We start from the raw sequence: 19,367 nt of genomic DNA, 5'->3' as shown, positions 1-19,367 counted from the left end.
GTCTGCATATACTACGTCATATGAGTGTTGAATTGTTTTCAATTTGGTGCTGTTATGAATAACACTGCTAAAATAAAACTGCTTGAATGTTTCTTTTGGCAACATATTTTAATGGACTCATATTCCTTGGGTATAAACCAAGTGACAGAGAACAAGTAGGTTATATAAGAGAGAATATATATGTTTAGCTTTACTAGATCCTGCAAAACAGTGTTCTAAAGAATTTGTTCTGTTTTACACTTCCACCAGAAATATATAAGGATTCCATCTGCATCCTTTATTCTTTTGATTATGTCATGCTACTATGGGCCACAAAATATGCAGCAGAAAGCAATTTAAAATCTTTCACCTCAACCCAGTTTCCACCCTTATCACCTTTGGATACTATATAGAATGATGATGACTGAACTATTGGTTATTCATTCTACAATGTATTGAGTGCCACCAGTGGTAAATATGCCTGCTGCTGGAGTAGATCTTAAGTAAGATAGATACAGTGCTTGTCCTCAAAAAGCATACAGTTGCTGGAACCAAGCATTATATGTGAAAAAAATTTCTTTCTATTAAGATATAAAACAATTTCCACTTTCTGAGGAAAAAATCACTTCGAGCAGATTTTCGGATTATGGGAAACTGTGTTGAATAAAGACTATATTAGACAACAAAATGAAGGCTGAAATACTCTCAGTAAATTAAATGAAGCCAGGACATTTAACAAGGATTCATGTAAAAATTCTAAAATCGAGTTTATAAAATCAGTCTCAAGAACTGGGATGGGGGGACTTCAACCCCATTTCTGATAAAACTAGGGCCACGGGTTTTGCATTTCAGATCTGCTACAGATAAGTCTGGACCACAGAATGACTGCATGGAGAGAAGGATTCTGTTACACAAAGTAAAGGCAATATCTTTAATTAATCTCCTGCAATGTCTTGCTTGGAGAGCCATTTCCCGCTATGCAAACAAAGAATGTACTTAAAAATTAAAACATAATATAATTATGCTGAGGGAAAATACTTTTGTAAAAGATATATTCAGAAAAACAAAAACTATAGAAAGTGTCTTTGTATTTACCTGAAATATAAGAATTGGTGGGTAAGGAAATGAGAAGATTGAATGAATAGAAAATGGATGGAGACATTAAGAAACAAATAAATGTTTTAGATATCAAACTCGAGTTCACTAAGAAAGCAAGGGTAGTGAGCAAAAGGAAACATGAAATGATGATAGATATAGAAAATAGAAAATAGCAATGAATTTCTAATTTAAGGATTACAGAAAGTCTAAACAGCAACATTTCATCAATCCGAAGGCAACCACTAAGTGACATATTATGAGGTTTAAAAAGATTTTAGAAGGTAAAATGCAATTTCACTTTTTTAAACTACATACACAGGACATGTGTCCTTACACACATTTATATTATCGGGGGCAAAAACTGAAAGGCTATATCTCAAATGTGGTTGTTGAGATTTAAATTCATAGGATTTTGATTTTGCTAACCTGCATTTTATAACAATTGCATATTATATAATTTAATAATTATAATGAAACAATTTCAAAAATAGGGAAAAATATTGAGTGATAGCTTAGAAGAAAAAATTCTAGCTAAAACATATGTGTGTGTGAGTTAGGTGTCTAACCAAATTTAACTACTTTTTCTCAGTCTCTACTTGCACTCTAGAAACATTTGAGGCCGGGCGCGGTGGCTCAAGCCTGTAATCCCAGCACTTTGGGAGGCCGAGACGGGCGGATCACGAGGTCAGGAGTTCGAGACCATCCTGGCTAACACGGTGAAACCCCGTCTCTACTAAAAAATACAAAAAACTAGCCGGGCGAGGTGGCGGGCGCCTGTAGTCCCAGCTACTCGGGAGGCTGAGGCAGGAGAATGGCGCAAACCCGGGAGGCGGAGCTTGCAGTGAGCTGAGATCCGGCCACTGCACTCCAGCCTGGGCGACAGAGCCAGACTCTGTCTCAAAAAAAAAAAAAAAAAAAAAAAAAAAGAAAAGAAACATTTGAGAAACAAAACTTTTAAGCAAATCTTGTTTCTGCTTAATGTCTCTCTTTTCTGTCTTTGGGCCAAATCACCTATCTTTCCCTGTGCTCTCTATATACCAACCTAATCATCATTTTCTAAATATATTACTTTATTTCTTGCCTTTGTACTTACTTAGCACATGTTCCCAATGGCTGAAATACCCTTTTTCTTCCTTTCCTATATGGAAAATTATCCTCATCTTTCACAGCTAAACTAGCAACTTAGTTTTTTTGTATAGCATTCTCGGAATCACTAGGCAGAATTAATCATTTCCATATCTTTGCTTGTTGAGTTCTTTTGCCCATTCATCTATTTAGTATTATCCTGATCATACCGTGATGTAGTTGTGTCTGTGTTTGTCTCTGTTATCAGATTAAGAGAGAAATTTTGTTTTATTTATATTTTCCTTCCCAGCAGCTATTTAATACGAAGTCATCAATCAATGTCTATTTCACTGGACCTCTATTAGAGTACTCATCAAGGTCTGTAAATAGTCATTAAGGACTATAACTTACTTTCTCTTGCATCCTTTAACAACAAGGTAGAGTCCCCTATGCTACTAAGCACTCTACACATTATATTTGTTGCAGATAACCCTGGAATGGGAATAAAGACAACTGGATGTTTTAGGCAAATCACAACATTTTTGGCCTTTAATTTCATCATCTACTGAAAAGAAAAAAGGCTGTGGAACTAGGTAATCTCCCAGGTTCATGGCTATGTCTTCAGATGAAGTTTCCAGTCACATTGACGTTTGTTTATTGGGTGGCTGATACTGAGAGGGAACCTTCACTGTGATTGAGTGAGATTCATTTTCTATCACTGTTGATATAGGAAACTGGCCATTGCACCTAATCATCACACCAGGTCGCTGCAGGGACTTTTAACTCACTATTTGTGACCTGACTTTGTCTATACCACGAAGGGAAAGAGTGGAGCATCCAGAGAGGGGATGTGGCCAAAATCTGTATTCCTGTGTGTCCCCTGGTCCCAGTGCTCCACTTGATAAATTTTCAGAGGAATTCAATCAAGAATGAGAAGGTCACCATTCAACAGAGCCCGGGGCACTGCTGAAAAGGTGGGCCTGCTTGAGGTGGCACCTGAGGCTGTTGATGAACACCAGGGAATGTCTGTGACTTGTAAGGCTTGACCCTTGACTTTGAGGATAAAGCGCTGTTTTGAATTTTCTCTTCCTGGCCCTCTAAACTTCTTTCTTTCTCCTGATTTGTTTCACCTGTGTGCTTTACATAGTTTGACAATCTTTTCTTGAAATAGAAATGTCTTTTTTTCCTCATCTTTCTTAAATACAGTTAAAAATGGGGGAAGAGACAAAACAAGGTGCCTAGCTTTGAAAACGAGGCAGGCTTTGACCTACTGCATAAAGACAAGGTATGTCTGAGCGCCTTGCGCTGCACCCAGGCCTGCTGTGTGTTAATGACTCCTCGGGGCTTCCAGCCCATCTGCCTTTCTCCTCAGTGCATGCAGACCTTACACATTCCATCTTGCTTTCTTGGCCCCATGGGGGCAAGCTTTATGTTTCCCTCTTCATATTCAGACTAGTTGAATTCTCCCCACTGTCCTCTGCCCTAATCCCTCCTGGCCGAGGAAACAAAAGAACACAAAGAATTCCACAGTTTATGTATATATTTTTCATGCAGTGAACTCAATCAGCCATACTTATGGGAGGAGACCATTAGAACAGATAATCCAAAAATTCATTCGCTTTTCTTTAGAAATAGATCACATGACTGTTTCTTGGAGCCTTGGTAATTAAGTTTGGCTCAAGCTAATGCTTTAGTTTTAATTAATTTGCATAAAAATTGGTCTGGGGACATCAGTCTAGATTTCAGCATTTCTAGGGGATAAACCTAAACTCACTTTGTAAATGGACTGTTTCTGAACGATAGCAACAACAATATAATTTTATTGCTTGCAGATTATTAGATGCTCAAGTTTTCTTAAGAACAAAGACTTTGTTTCTTTGATGCTTGTGTTGAAGAAATCATGTAAATTGTGTCTTTTTGTTAAACTTGAAAGTTGATTGCTGCTAACATTCAAAAATGTACTTTTATAAAAATGTCTAAAAATATCCCAGATTAAGAGCAAAAGTTAAGCCTAGATTAGTGTGAATTTGATTATCTTCTAGACATCCTTGGTTTTCTCTTAGAGCCAATAAAACTTACTTTCCTGTTGTAAGTTATTTTTTAAATTATTTTTCTCTTGTCGTTACAAAAGAAATGCAATTTCCTTATGGATACACTAAAAATGCATACAAGCATTGAGAGTTGTGGGTAATTTTATGACTAAGGGATGGCCAGTTTTAATATTGTGAGTTGTCATATTTCTCTTATATATGTGTATACACACATAGATGCAGACATATGCTCAAATATGTAAATAGATGTTGGGATCAAAATTTATTTACACTTTGAGTCCTGCTTTTTTATTTCATATTTTAATAAGCATCATCCTCTGTCATTACAATTGATTTGGAAATCTCATTTTTAAAAGATACATAATATTCCATGTTATGGGTGAGCTTTCAGGTGTTTACACTTTTTTTTTTTTTTTTTTTTTTTGCCATTAAACATCATATTGCAGCAAACATTTCAGTGAATAAATATCTCCATAGTCTGGGTGGGTATTAGTTTAGGATAAATCTCTGAGGCATAATTTTTCCATCAAAGTATGAACATTCTACCTTTTATTAGGTTTTGCCAAAATTGCTGATGAGGAGGTTATGCCTTTCAGTCTCCCACTAATATGATGCAGGCATGTTTGGAAATCCTATTTCCACTAATTTTGTATATTTTCAATTCCAGTTAATCTTACCTTGTTCAAAAAGAGAGGATACTATTTTATTTGAATTTCTTTATATAATAAAGAGATAGAGCATCTCTTATTTATAATGACTGTATATCTTCTTTTGTGAATTATAATGGAGTCTTTTGTCCATTTTCCTCTTAGATTGTTTCTGTTTTTTCTTATTGGTTCACACACATTTTTTTCAAATACAAAAATTAGCTCTTTGTCATTTAGGTGAGAATATTTTCCCACTAGTTTTCATTTTTAATTTCATTATAACCTTTATTTATTATGTCAACATTTATCTATTACAATTTTGCTATTTTCCTCTTATGCAATATACTGACATATGCAGACACATTACAGATATGCATATGCCTGCATTTCATAACATATGCATACCATCCTGTGTCTGCAAGTATATGTTCACAGTTAAAAAAGCAGCCTGTAATGTTTTTTTATTTTGTTGTTTTTTAAAAATACTATTTTTGTAGAGTGGTTTTAGATTTACAGCAAAATTGAGAGGATGGTACAGAGATATCCCATGTAACTCCTACTGAAGTCCATAACTTACATTAAGGTTCACTCTTGGAACTGTTCATTCTATGGTTTTGGGCAATGTATAATGAAATGTATCTACCATTATTGCATTATACAAAGTATTTTTAATGCCCTAAAGATCCTCTGTACTCCTATTCATCCCTCCCTACCCCACAACTCCTGGCTACCATTGTGTCCATGGTTTTGCCTTGCCAGAATGTCATATAATTGGATTCATACAGTATGTAGCCTTTTCACACTGGCTTCTTTCACTTAGTAATATGCATTTAAGTTTCCTACATGTCTTTTCATGGTTTGATAGCTCATTTCTTTTTAGTGCTGAATAATAATCTTTGGTTCTTTGGCTCTAGTATTTTTATAGTTTCATTTTTATGTTTCATCTCTGTTCCTTCTGGAATTTATGTTGGTGTAAGGAATGAGGTTGGGATTCAGTTTATTTTTCCAAATGGCCAACTAGTTGTTTTAATGTCATTTATTGAGTCATGTGTCTTTGAAATGTCAGCCAGAATATGTGCTGAAATCCCAGATCTACTTGGGTCTATTTCTAAACTCTTTCATCTGTTTCATTGACCAGCCTGTCTATTCCTATAGCAAGGACTACCCTGTTAAGCACATTTTTCAAACATTCCATGTCATTCTTAGTCTATTTGTTCTGCCATTGACTAATAATATTGTATCTGGGAACTCCTCATTACATTTTCAACAGGTTTTTTTTTTTTGTATTGTATCTTACCATATCATCTGACACATAAAACCCCATCATTATATTTCATCAGATATTTAAATTGTTATCAATATCAAATAACCAACTCTTTGTCACTGGAGATTTTTTTGCTAGACTTCTAACCGAATAGATTCTAAAGTAGTTCTTCATGTTTTCTTTTGATGCTCCCTTCCCAAATACACATTTTTCTAACTTTATACTTTTAAAGCTTTACATTTGTATTGAGTTTAAGTCAATCCGAGTGGCTTTTACACTTATTAAAGTAACCTAATTACACTTACTGTCATAACCATTTGCTTGTGTTTCTGTCATCTTATTTGATACATTAGGCTTTTGTTACGCTGCTAGTTATTATTATTTGCATTGTTGAGTATACTCTTATGTGATCTTTTTGGGGAATTTAGAAAATAAGATATCTCCTTTTAATTTTATTATTATTCAGTTCTATTTGTGATTATTGTACAATTTTTCAGAGATATTCTGAAAGGTAACATATTGTCAGAATCCATAACATGGTGGGATTTTTAGTTTTTGAGCCGTATTTATGGAGTCAGGCTAATGTGTAACTCCTCCTACTGCCAGCCATAATCTAGTTTTACAACAACCTCTGCCATTGATGCTTCCTTTCTTTCCTCCTTTCTTCATTCCACTCCTCATTTCCTCTCTTTCTTTCTTCCTCTTTTAGCCAATTTTATAAAATTGCAACATACATATAGAAAAGCACACAAAAATATAGAGATCTCAATTAAATAACCAAATACAAATACAAAACCTATATATTTTTATGATAACCATCTAGCCAGGCAGCTCCCTCATGGCCCCCTCCCAGGTAGTATCTCCTCTCCAATCACCAAAGTTTAATCAAAACCCTACCATAGTGATTATTACCTAGGTCTTCTTTATTGTTTTGTCACCTAAACAAGCCTTTCTAAATGTTAATATTTTTCCTGCTTTTTGAACTTGATATATATGAGATTATATAATAAACAATATATGCTTTCATACCTTCTCTAGTTTAATATTACATTTGTGAGATTCATCATGTTTTTGCATGTCATTGTAGTTTCTAGTTTCCAATGAGACCTTTTATTTATCTTTTTTTTTTTTCTTTTTTGACAGAGTCTTGCTCTGTCACTCAGGTTGGAGTGCAGTGGTGCTGTCTCAGCTCAGGACGCTCATTGCAACCTCCACCTCCTGGATTCAAGTGATTCTCCTGACTCAGCCTCCTGAGTAGCTGGGGTTACAGGCACCGTCACCATGCCTTGCGAATTTTTGTGTTTTTAGTAGAGATGGGGTTTCACCATGTTGGTCAGGCTGGTCTCAAACTCCTGACTTCAAGTGATCTGCCCATCTCAACCTCCCAAAGTGCTGGGATTACAGGCCTGAGTCACTGTGACTGGCCTGATTTATCTTTATCTTTGTCCTCTGTCTGTAACTTGTAATTTTCCTCTGCTTGTTTTTGCGATTTTTCTCTTTGTTGCTGGTGTCAAACAAATTGATTATGATGTGCTTAGGTGTAATTTTCATTACGTTTCTTATGCTTTGGGGTCATAGAACTTCTTGCATATGTGGGTTCATAATTTCATCACACTGACACATTTTTAATCACCTTTACTTCAAATATTTTTTCTGTCCCTTCCTCCCACATTCACCCTCAGAGATTCACATTCATGTACATTGTAATTACAACCACCCTTCAAGATGTCTCATAGCTCATGGATGCTCTTTTTTCCCTTGGTCACTTACTCTATTTGAATGGCTTCTATTGCTACATGTGCAAATTCCTTAACCTTTTCTTCTATAGTATCTAATCTGCCACTGTTCTCATCAAGTATAATTTTTAATTCAGGCACTGTGTTTTGAATTCCTTGAAATTCAATTTGGATCTTTCTATAACTTATTTGTCTCGAATTAACATGGTCAGTCCTAATTTTAACTTCGTAAGTACATGGAATACAGTTATAACAACTTTTAACATGCCCTTTCATATTAACTCTATCATCTGCATCATTTATGAGTTGAGTTCCATTTATGGACTTTTCTTTTCCTGTGCGTCCTACTTTCCTGATTCCTGTCAAGAACTATGAAGACTCTGAGATTTTACCCTGCTTGAGCCACAATTCCATGGATGCTGACAGAAGACAAAGACTTCTGGGTCAAAGATAAAGAACAGTTTATTATTCAGAGAAATCACAGAAACCAGAGTATTAGTGTCTGTTCTCTGAGTCCTGATTCCCACATGGTGCCATAGGTGGACCAGCTGATTCCTGCACACTCAGTGGGTGATATCATAGGGGAGGAATCTTGAACTTAGAGAATGTATTAGTCTATTTTCATGCTGCTATGAAGAAATACCCAAGACTGGGTAATTTATAAAGAAAAGAAGTTTAATGGACTCACAGTTCCACATGGCTAGGGAGGCCTCATAATCATAGTGGAAGGCAAGGGAGGTGCAACTGCATGTCTTACATGGTGGCAGGCAAGAGAGTGTGTGAAGGGAAACTCCCCTTTATGAAACTATCATATCTCGTGAGGCTTCTTCACTATCATGAGAACAGCATGGGAAAGCCCACCCCCGTGATTCAATTATCCCCCACAGGGTCCCTCCCACAACACGTGTGGATTATGGGAGCTACAATTCAAGATGAGATTTGGGTGGGGAGACAACCAAACCGTATCAGAGAATCTCAAGACTCTCTCAACCTTTTAAAATGCACAATAAGTATGTATGCTCTTTAATTTGAAGAGAAACATGATCCTTTTCAAAGACAGAAGCAGTGCCTCTGCTCACAAAATATGCAGAAATATGAAAGACTCATGGAGAGTTGTCTTGCAATACTTCTTTGCATGCCTGGTAATTTTGTTGATTTTACTTTATTGGGTATGAGATATATTTATAATTTTTATAAATATTTTTGAGCATCATTCTAAAATGCAGTTAAGTTACTCAAGAAATATTCTGATCCTTTCAAGTCTTACTTTTAAGCTTTACTGGGGAGGACAGGAGAAGCAGTTAGTCTATTGCCTGTTTTGCTCCACTACTAAGGCAAAAACCTTCTGAGTTCTTTATGAATGTTTAGGCTTTCCAGCCTGGCTGGTGTGAACAGGCACTTCTTCTAGCCCTGCATAAGCTCCAGGTATTACTCTCTCAGATCTTTTTTAGTGTTCCTACCCAGTTGAAGACTGAGGGGTTCCTTCTGTAGACCTCTGAGCATTCCCTCTGTGGAGCTCTCTTCTCTGTAGAAAGCTACCTTGCAAACATTAGCTATCTTGGCCTCCCAGGACTCTCACCTCTGTCTCCTCAATGTGGAGAGTTTGCTGGGCTCCCTCTGGGTTCCTCCTCTCTGCACCACAGCCTGGAAACTCTCCAGGCAGCCAGCTGGGCAATTACAGGGCTCACCTCATTTCCTGACTCTCAGGGGCCACTGAGACAAAGTTTCAACACTAATTGGTACTTTTACTCTTCATGTTAATGGAAAAACATTTGAACACTTAAAATTAATTTACCTCATTCCAATAAATGCCATTATTGTGGTATATTTTAAGGTTATGTATATCTTAACTCCATAAGACATTACTGTCAGTATTGATTTATACCATCAATATTTATCTAGACTTATCCAATAATTACCATTTACCTTGCTCTTAATTCCTTCCTTTATCTTTGGCCTTCTGTTTGGGATTAATAGCTTTCTACTTGCAGAGCACCAGAATTCTCTGGTGATGAACTGTGCCTTTCTTTTTGGTCCAAAACGTCCTTCATTTACCTTTATTTTTGAAACATACTATTCCCCTGGGTTTAGAATTCTTGGTTCACAGCTATTTTGTTGTATTATCTTCTTATTTTCATTATCCATATTGAAAAGTCAGCTATCAGTCCAAGAGCTTGAAGATAGATTTTAGATGTTTTGTTTCTCTTTGGTTTTCAGGAATTTTACTATGATGGGTCTTGTTGTGGATTTATTTATTTATATTATTTGTAATATTTATATTTCTGTATATTATTTATTTATTTACTATGATGGGCCTGGTTGTGGATTTATTTATTTATATTTATTCTGCTTGGAGTTCAAAGGGCTTTTGGAACATTTGGCTCTGATGTCCTTCATCAACATGGGAAATTTCTCACCACATTCTTCAACTATTGCTTCTGCCCAATTGTCTCCCTCCTTCCTGTCTGGGACTCCAACTGTACTTGTGATAGACTTTGTCATAAGATCCTTAATATCTTTTTCCCTTTCTTTAGTGTTTGCCATCCTTTTTCCCCTACTATTTTTGTTTATTTTGGGTACATTCTGACCTAACTTCTAGTTCAGGAATCTTCTTTCAGCTGTGTCTAATATGTTGTTCAATCATAAATTCATTCATTGAATTCTTAATTTCAGTTACAGCATCATTTACTTTTAGACTCTTTTATTGCAAAATTTATTTTGTTTTGAATTCCTAGTTCTCAGCTAAAATTTCCAATCTTATCTTTATCTCCTTATACATACTCAGCATAATTATCTTATACTTTGTGTTTATAACTCTAATATTTTCAGCTCATATGAACTTACTTCTCTTGCCTTATTGTTTTGTTTTTCATGTTACCCCTTTTCCCTCATTTTTGGGGGTATTTTTTATGTGTGTGCAGGACACTATATTTTGCAAATTATTTACATAAATGATTTGAAGCCTATAACACTCTTTTTCACTCCTGGTAAATATTTTACATTTGCTTTTCTTAGATGCCTGAGGGGACTAGCAATCTGGGCTGGTCTTAATTAATGTGGGGATTGAGATGATTTGAAGCTGGGCAGCAGTCCAAGGCCAATCTACTGCTCATTCATTCTTCCTGCTAGGATACATATCTTTGGGGTTTCAACCCCAACACAGAGAGTTTATCACGAGCCATAGCCTTTTTCAGCAACGGAGCTCCAGACACCTTCTGTAGAATCAGCAAATGCCCTAAGGTAAAAAGAGTTTCAAATTCTGGGCTAACATATCTGGAGATTCATTGCTTCCCAGAACTTAGCTTTACAGTTCTTCAGTATCTTATTAGCTCACTGATGCCTTTAAATAGTCTCTCTCTCTCCATATGTATATGTATAATATATAATACATAAATATATGTATTTTTTGTTAGTTGTCTTCAGTAGGAGAAATGGTCTAAGTTAGACTTTCATTATTGAATGTTAGTCTCTCCTTTTTCTCATTTTCAAACAACACATACTATAAATTTCAAAGTTAAAGACATATATTTAGGTAAGACATTTTGATCCTAATTTTGAATAGTTATTTCAAAATTATTTGATAGAACATAATTATGTCAACATTTTCATACATTTAATTAGTCTCTTACCATATAGTCCCTCCCTTTCAAATGTGCCTTCCTCAGTCTTGAGTTTTGTCTTCCTTTCTATATTTATTGTTTTTGCTCAGGCCTTCTGTTAGTTTATTCAGAAAGGATAACAAGGTGGCATATTTTCTTAATCTTTGTATTCCTGAGAAAATATTGCTCTGACTTCATGTATAAATAACGACTTCATTAAATATGGAAACTGTGCCCTTTAGAGCTCTGGAAACTGTGACTCTATTTTCTTCTAGCTTTTAGGGTTGTGGAAGAAGAAAGTTAAGGCTAATCTGATTCTGGTGGTTTTAATTACTACCTGATTTTGACTATGCTTAAAAAGCCTTTATCATTTATCTTCAAAAATTCCGTGAAGCTATGCAGATGTCTGTTATGAGTTTTTCCTTTGCCTATAAATATAATGTGTACTGTCATGTTTTGGGTGGAAGAACTGGTTTACATCAGGACATTTTTTTTCTGTTATTTTTCTAAAGATTGTTTCATTTCTGTTTGTTCTATATTCCCTTCTTAATATCCCAAGAATATGTGGATTTAATCCCCTGCATTTATTCTCCATGTTTTTCAATGAAATATTTATTCTCATTGTTATAACACATTCATCTCAGTGTTTGCAAACCCAGTGCTTATAGAATTCAGGCAAGTAACAATAAACAAAATAAATGAAGCCAGCCTGGCACAAAAGTAATGAGTGATGAGGATTCTGGAAAGCAAAAGTGTCATCTAAAGATGGCAGCTACTGATCAACTGGTATTCAGTGCTAATAAAGTGTTATTGGAATTCAATATTTTTCCAGAAAAATTCAAGTCTGTGGGGTTTTTTTTTCCTATTTCACAGCAGAAGAAAAGAAAAGCTAATAAAGGATTTCACAACTTACCATCGGGATGATCTTGGTCACACACAGAATGATCTGTCACTTTGCCGCCTTTTGTAATATTGTCATCCTTTGCAGAATCTAACAACCACCAAGCAAAACCTTTAGTCAGCATTTTTAAATTGGAAATAGAGCAGCTTTCAGCACTAACATGATAGACTTATGTTTGAGGAAAAATAGAATTTACTACTTTAAAAAATAACCGCAAATACATATGTTTGCCAGTAAATAGGCGCTTCCCCACCCCCCCGCCCCGCCCCCGTACTATGTGAGAGATCTGCTCAAAGCTTACAAAGGCAGAGATGTAGCTAGCTGGGATATCTTTTTGCAACAAATAAGAAAATAAAAGCAATCTTTTTGCATCAGGGAATGTCTTAGAACTGTAGGAAAGGATATAAAAGGAAGGCAAAATAGAGAAGATTAAAGGACTATCTAATTTTAATGTTCTTAATGCTTCCATTACTGTGGTTGCTCACCTATGGGAGTCTTGAGTCCTTGAAAAAGTCAGATACAGAACCTTGAAATCCAGTGGTAATTAAGTTCATCTTCCTCGGAAACCATAACAGTAGAACAATAGCATAGAAGGAATGCAGACCTTCTGGTCTCTGCAAGGTCATTCCCTCCCTCGTTTAGCACATTTAAACATGGAATCATTGTACACTTATTATTATTATTTTTTTGTTATAGGATGTGGTTACAGGAAAAAAACATGGCTAAAAGGATTCCGTGACTATGGGCTATTGCAAAACTACAAAGGGCTCCTTGCTGAATATTTAGGTCTCCCTGGAGGCTGTTTAAAAAAGCATTGGAATGATCCTGTGAATGGATCAACAGGAAGACAGCAAGTAGGTCTCTCATTCATTTTCCAAACATTTAATAATGGCCAAGTATATGCCAGACACCTTTTAGAAAGAGTCTCTGTTACCCAGGCTGGATGCAGTGCTGCAGCTGTAGCTCACTGCAACCTCAAACTTCTGGGCTGAAGTGATCCTCCTGTTCCAGCCTCTGTAGTAGCTAGGACCATAGGCATAGGCCACCATGCCCACTTAGTTTTCTAATTTTTTGTATAGGCAGGATTTTGTAATTTTGCCCAAACTGGTCTTGAACTCCTGGCCTCAAAGGATCCTCCTGCCTCATTCTCCCAAAGTGCTGGGATTATAGGTGTGAGCCATCACACCTCACTAAACTTGATGGTGGGGAGCCAACAGGAAACAAAACACCAAATCTCTGCCCTCATGGAGCTTATAGTCTAGTAGATATTTTTCATGCTGCTGTAAGGAAAGCAATCCAAAGATATCTAAAAGTCATAAACTAATCCTGTAAGCATGTGGCCATGGAGAAAGCTGGGGGTGGTACACCAACACCTTGATTACTTACAAATGGATTCTCTACTGAATTTGTGTCTCTTGGTTGAGTTTTAACTCCCTAACAGAGCTGAATCAGATGGAGTCTAAAACAAACTATTCTTTGTTTGTTTCCTTTTCCTCCCTCCCTCTGTCTCTCTCCACTCATTTCCTCTCAAAATTAGGAGATAGCTTTAAACAACATGGTTTGGAATATTATGAGAAAGTTTGTTTCTTGAACCTGCCACAAGCAACATTTGATGGACAAGTGAGAAACCTGGGTAGTTAACATATGATTCAAATTTAATAACCAGTGAAGCAAGTATTAATATATACCCGAAGTGTGTGGCTTTAATTAACTGCAAATAATTCCCCCAAGGCAAATGTTTAATTATCTGCACTGCTTCTTATTTCTTTCTGAGACTGACAATAAGTCTGAAAGTCCAAATTTGGAAGCAAAACTGAGCACAGACACATTTGCCAAACTGTTATGTAACTCATGTCAAATTGTTTTAAACCAGCTCCCATTAAAAAATGCTCTTTTAATTTCGGAGCTAAGATGCCAATTGAAAAAAAATTTTTGAATATTTTTCTCACATGAACACTAAAAATATACAATGATTTAAAAAGGTATTATATAGATCAGGCTAAATTTTAAATTTGAAAGTGTTTTAGTTTTAGTTGTTTACTAAAAATGATATTATTTGATATTTTGTCTTGTCCAACATTAATTTCTCTCAACATCAATGTTATAGAATTATCCAAGATTTTGTATTTAGTTAAAATTTATTCATTTACACTGAACAATAATTCATTGTTGTTAATCATAACGTGACATAAACATTATGATTCTGCACCAAATATCACATAAGAAATGTCTCTTCAATGGTGATTTACATTGAGTTTACAAGTTTATGATCTAATGAGTCACATAAGATGGGTGAAGGCATTTGAAAAATTACTCACCAGACTGTATCTGTTTTATCACCAAAATCTGTGTCTTTAGCAAATAAATTATCTTTGTAATTTCAATATTCTTGGGGAGTTGCTTTAACATTATTGAGGCACCTTCTGATATGTTTCCATATAATGCATTTCATTGCATCCAAGATACCATCAGTTGTTCTTTGCACTATTATTTTATGTAGTATAACACATTATCAGTTCTAAGAGAAGTCCTGACTTTAGAAATAAAATATATGAAAGAATATGCATTTTAGAAAAATGCCGTTTTAGTATATTCGATGTGTGCACACAAATATACATGTCTTTATGTGATGACAAGGATTTCATATCAGCATGACCCACCACCAAACCCACAAGCTCACTGTCATGTATGTGAGACTTTTCTCCAGAAATGGTTCTACCTCCACACACATCAATAAAGTAGGAGGAAAAGTACTATATAACCTCATGACAATATTCACAAATAAGCAGGTACCTATGGAAGATGGTTTCCACCAAAGTTACTTTATTTATAGGGATCTCAGAATTTCTAGTCTCATAACCTTTAGCAGGCTTAGATTTGATTCTGTATCTTTTACATCATGGATTTCATTACATTACATTTAGTTGTAGGTTTGAAGTGGTAGTGCAGCTTTTCTGCTTAGGGGGTGATGAAAGCTGCACTGGATAGGTACATGAAATCCTTACTCATAATGATGGAGAAAGAAAATATATATATTCATGATCTGAATATTTGTGTCCCCCTAAAATTCCTAAGCTGAAATTCTAACTGCCAAGGTGATGGCATTAGGGGGTGGGGCCTTAGGAAGGTGATTAGATCATAAAAGTGGAGCCTTCATGAATGAGATTAGTACCCTTAAGAAAAAGATTTAAAAAGGTCCCAGAGAGTCCCCTTACCCTTTCCACTATGTGAGGACACAGTTAGAAGGCACCATCTATGAACCAGAAAGTGAGTTCTCACCAGATACTGAATCTTCTGGTGCCTTGATCTTTGACTTCCCAGTCTCCAGAACTGTAAGAAACGAATTGCTGTTGCCTATAAGCCACCCAGTTAATGCTATTTTGTTGTAGGAGCCTGGACTAAGACACCAGTGTATATGGCCACTAAAATAACTTATTATTTCTATGTAAGTTCTGTAAACTACACGAAAAATGTAGTTGCATATAGTAAACTCTTGCAGCCCCTTGGATTTGCATTTTATTTAATTCTAAAAATTATCATTTGGTAATGTTCAAAAACGTGTAAAATAGTTATCACCTAATTCTGAGATTCAGTCAATGTTATTTTAATAACAGAGAACTGGAATTAAATTTATATGTAGCTTCTGACTTTCAAAATCTTTAAGGTCAATGTCATATTTAAAGAATTTTTTCAAATGCAAATATTAAATCAAATATTCAAGCCAAAGGGCTGTAGATAGATGTGCTTTTAAGATTAACCAGAATAAAAAAGAAACACTTTCATAAATTAAAAAAGAAAAAGCCCTCACTTAGAAAGTTGAAAAGGTTTAAAGGAATATTTAAAATAGATTAAAATAAAATGAAAAACCTCATAAAACAGAAATTCTGAAAAGTAGGTCACTTTCAATGCAGTTAATTACACATATCTACATGGAATATTACATGTATGGATTTAAGCTGTGGCGAAAGATGATGAAACTATTGAATTTTTAACAAAAATATCTTAACTGTAAGTGAAAATAAATACTATCTCTATCTAAGATGTCCCTTTAGAACAAAAGTTCTTAACCCTCAGGGATCCCTGGGTATGCTATATGTGTCTACCAATCCTTTTGAAAAGATATGCAAAATGTGTGTATATGTTTGTATTTCTGGCAGAAGATAGCATCCACCATATTAGCTCTATGAACCCACCAAGGTTAAAAATAATTTAAAATGTGTACCTCAATGCCAGTGATACTGCCATTTTACAAAAGATTTTCCAGACCATTTTGAGAAATTAGCTACTGAGCTTGATTCCTGCTCCATGAATTAATCAATGATGGCAAATGTTGAATTCTTAAGGTAGATGTGATTTGAGAAAATAGCCAACAAATATAGAGATGTGTTAAATAAATGAGAGGGATAATCCAACTGGCAAAAAACCATGTTGCATCAAAATTAGAGGTGATTATAAAGTATAAAACTGACTGCATGATTAACTGTCTTTGAAGATAACTATTCAAGCTACGTGGTCTAAAAAACGCACCGAGTAAGAGAGGAAGCCCCTGACTATTATTCAGAGTGATGATAGGAGGTCATTTTGGTATAGAAGTTCTAATGGGTCTGAACAAAAAAAAATGCTATACACAAAAACCGAAACATAAAATAGTCTTTCTCTGTAATGCGTAAATGTCTACACATGAGTACCAGGGCTTGATGCAAAAATTGCACAGAAACACCATCACCTGGATTTTATTTGATTCTTGTTAACTGATTTGATTATACCATGCAAAACATTTATCCTGGCCTGCTGGTTAGAATCTCTGGCTTATTATGTGAAGCAATTAGGACAAAGTAATTTTTCCTCCATCTGAACCAGGTGCTTTTCTAAATAAATGAGAGTCTCCCCAGTCGATAATGTTCTTACTGAAACTTTGCGGCGGCTATTCTTTTATATGGGAAAAAACTATCCTGCAACACATTCCCAGACTATTCTGATGCTGATGATCTGAACTGGGCTTGGTCCCAGTGAAGCTGGATAAACAAGGCTGAACTATATTTACCTGAAAAGTAACAGGGCCCATAGACAGGACAATGCTCAGGGCATCAGGAGACCCAAATGAGCTGTAGTTGGTCATTTGTCTTCGTTATGGTCTCATTAACCTCCATTAAAAGGTGACCAATCATTCCCAGAGTTATGGAATTCAGGGACAGGTTGATATTCCTTATCTGAAATGCTTGGGCCCAGAAGGGCTTCAGATTTTGGGGATCATCACCCTGTGCTAACAGTCTTTGCGACATGGCTAGGAAAACTACCATAATGCATAATGAATTTGATTTCTATTACAAAACACACATTTCAAACAATAAACTTGTGTGAAACAGCTCATTCTTACACTGAAGGTGATATTCTTCTCAAGTTGTTATTGAAAATATGAGCAAATGAGAGATTCAATCATGGGGTTGTGATTCAGAATTTAGAGCTACAAGCTTCGTAACTGTAGGGAAATTCATGCACTTTATATAAGCTCAGTTTCTGCACCTAGGAACTAAAGGTGTTGAGCTGGATAATCTCTTCAAGATACCTTACAAAGCTAATCTGATTTGCTCAAATTATCTCTTTGTTCCAGCAACACTTCTTTGTAAATGTTCCCACTCTTCCCTCATTATCCACCTACCTGAGTTGGGCAGTTCTCACTTAGATTTTTACCGTGCACTTACAAAATAAAGGTTGATAGTAAGGGAAGCACTAAGGTGTGCACCAGTGTCACCCTGGCCGTCTTTAAGTCAGCGACTCGACAAAGAATCATCACAATGGAAAACAGAACAGCTGGATATGAAGCCGGTTTGGACCATGATGGAAAAAGAAATGCTTAATTACCCTTTCAATCAAGTTAATTTTTCCCATTTGGCAATGTAAACAAAGGCAAATCTGCTCTTATTTTCAGTTGTCTGTGACTTGGTTGTTTCAGTATCCTTGACCTCCATCCTTCTGATTTTATTCTGATCTTGCCTCACTCTCTCTTACTAAGCCTCACATCACAGGCTCTCTTGATAACATTAAAAAATAAAATCTTACCAGGCCACGGGCGTGAAAAGTATCTACGTTTCTAAATGTAAATGGGCTGGGAATTCTGTTAAAACATTCATCTATAAATCTGGGAGAGTACAATTGTTTTATTTACACCTTGGCTTAGTTTGATCTGACAATGAAAGGTCATGGTGACTGTACTACCGAAAGAACCTTCTTAGGAAAAATGATAAAGGCTTTTGTGGCCTTAACTCTAAGCCGACAGGCTGGCATCTGGTCATTGCTTCTGACTTATTTTATTTTATGGAGAAGTTGAGGCAGGAGCCAGAATTTCTCTCCAGATTCATAAATGCAGCAACTTCTGGGCTCAGATTGCTTTTAGCCAGACACTTGGAAAGTGTGGCTGAGGGTTGCTGCTGAGATCCAAGAATTTCAAGGACTGAGTCATAACCTACCTTGTTGGCTCAGAACTTGTCTTTTTTTCCAAACATAAAGGCACATGTTTGGAGAGTGAGATAAGCATTTGGGTCCTTTGTGGGAGATACCATGTTGAGCTTCAAAGACCTGTACGACTTCTCCCGAACATCAATTTATTGCTCACACCTAGAAGGATCCACAAACTCATCAGAGTGAGAAAGGACTGAGGCCTCATCAGGGGCCCCCAGTCCCCCATGTGCTTACTTTTTCTGTTTTTTTTTTTTTCTTTCTTCAATTGTCTCCATGCCATTGAAAATAATTCTGAAATATGGGTGGCTGCAGAGGGGCTCATCGTGTGGATCCCACATCTATTTTACAATCGTGTCTATTACTGGACATTCTAATGAAATCCAATTTGGGGACTTCCTAAAACATTATCAATTGTTGTAGTAAAGGTTCAAAGGCTGGATTCACTCTTCTCCTTCTCTTACTCCTTCCCAACTATCTCCACCTCTGAGATCTAGAGAGGCTAGATCTTTCTAGAGCTAGAGTAGTGAGAACAAAAACAGCCCACGCAAGCTAAGCCTTGTAGCCAACG

The 19,367-nt window shown here is 36.0% G+C and overlaps 1 protein-coding gene across 9 annotated transcripts in view; it reads right to left on the bottom strand.

The window, feature by feature from the left end:
• Window positions 1-19,367, bottom strand: part of MACROD2 (mono-ADP ribosylhydrolase 2) — a 2,111,745-nt gene that overhangs the window by 70,048 nt on the left and 2,022,330 nt on the right. For all 9 annotated transcript variants that reach the window (XM_050745635.1, XM_050745636.1, XM_050745637.1 and 6 more), the window contains one exon: window positions 12,353-12,430. In XM_050745635.1, the coding sequence (XP_050601592.1) occupies window positions 12,353-12,430 (78 nt within the window). The remainder of the gene's footprint in view (window positions 1-12,352; window positions 12,431-19,367) is intronic.

This window comes from Macaca thibetana, chromosome 10 (assembly GCF_024542745.1).
Source record: "Macaca thibetana thibetana isolate TM-01 chromosome 10, ASM2454274v1, whole genome shotgun sequence".
Lineage (NCBI taxonomy): Eukaryota > Metazoa > Chordata > Mammalia > Primates > Cercopithecidae > Macaca > Macaca thibetana.
This window is presented reverse-complemented; position numbering and strand designations above follow the sequence as displayed.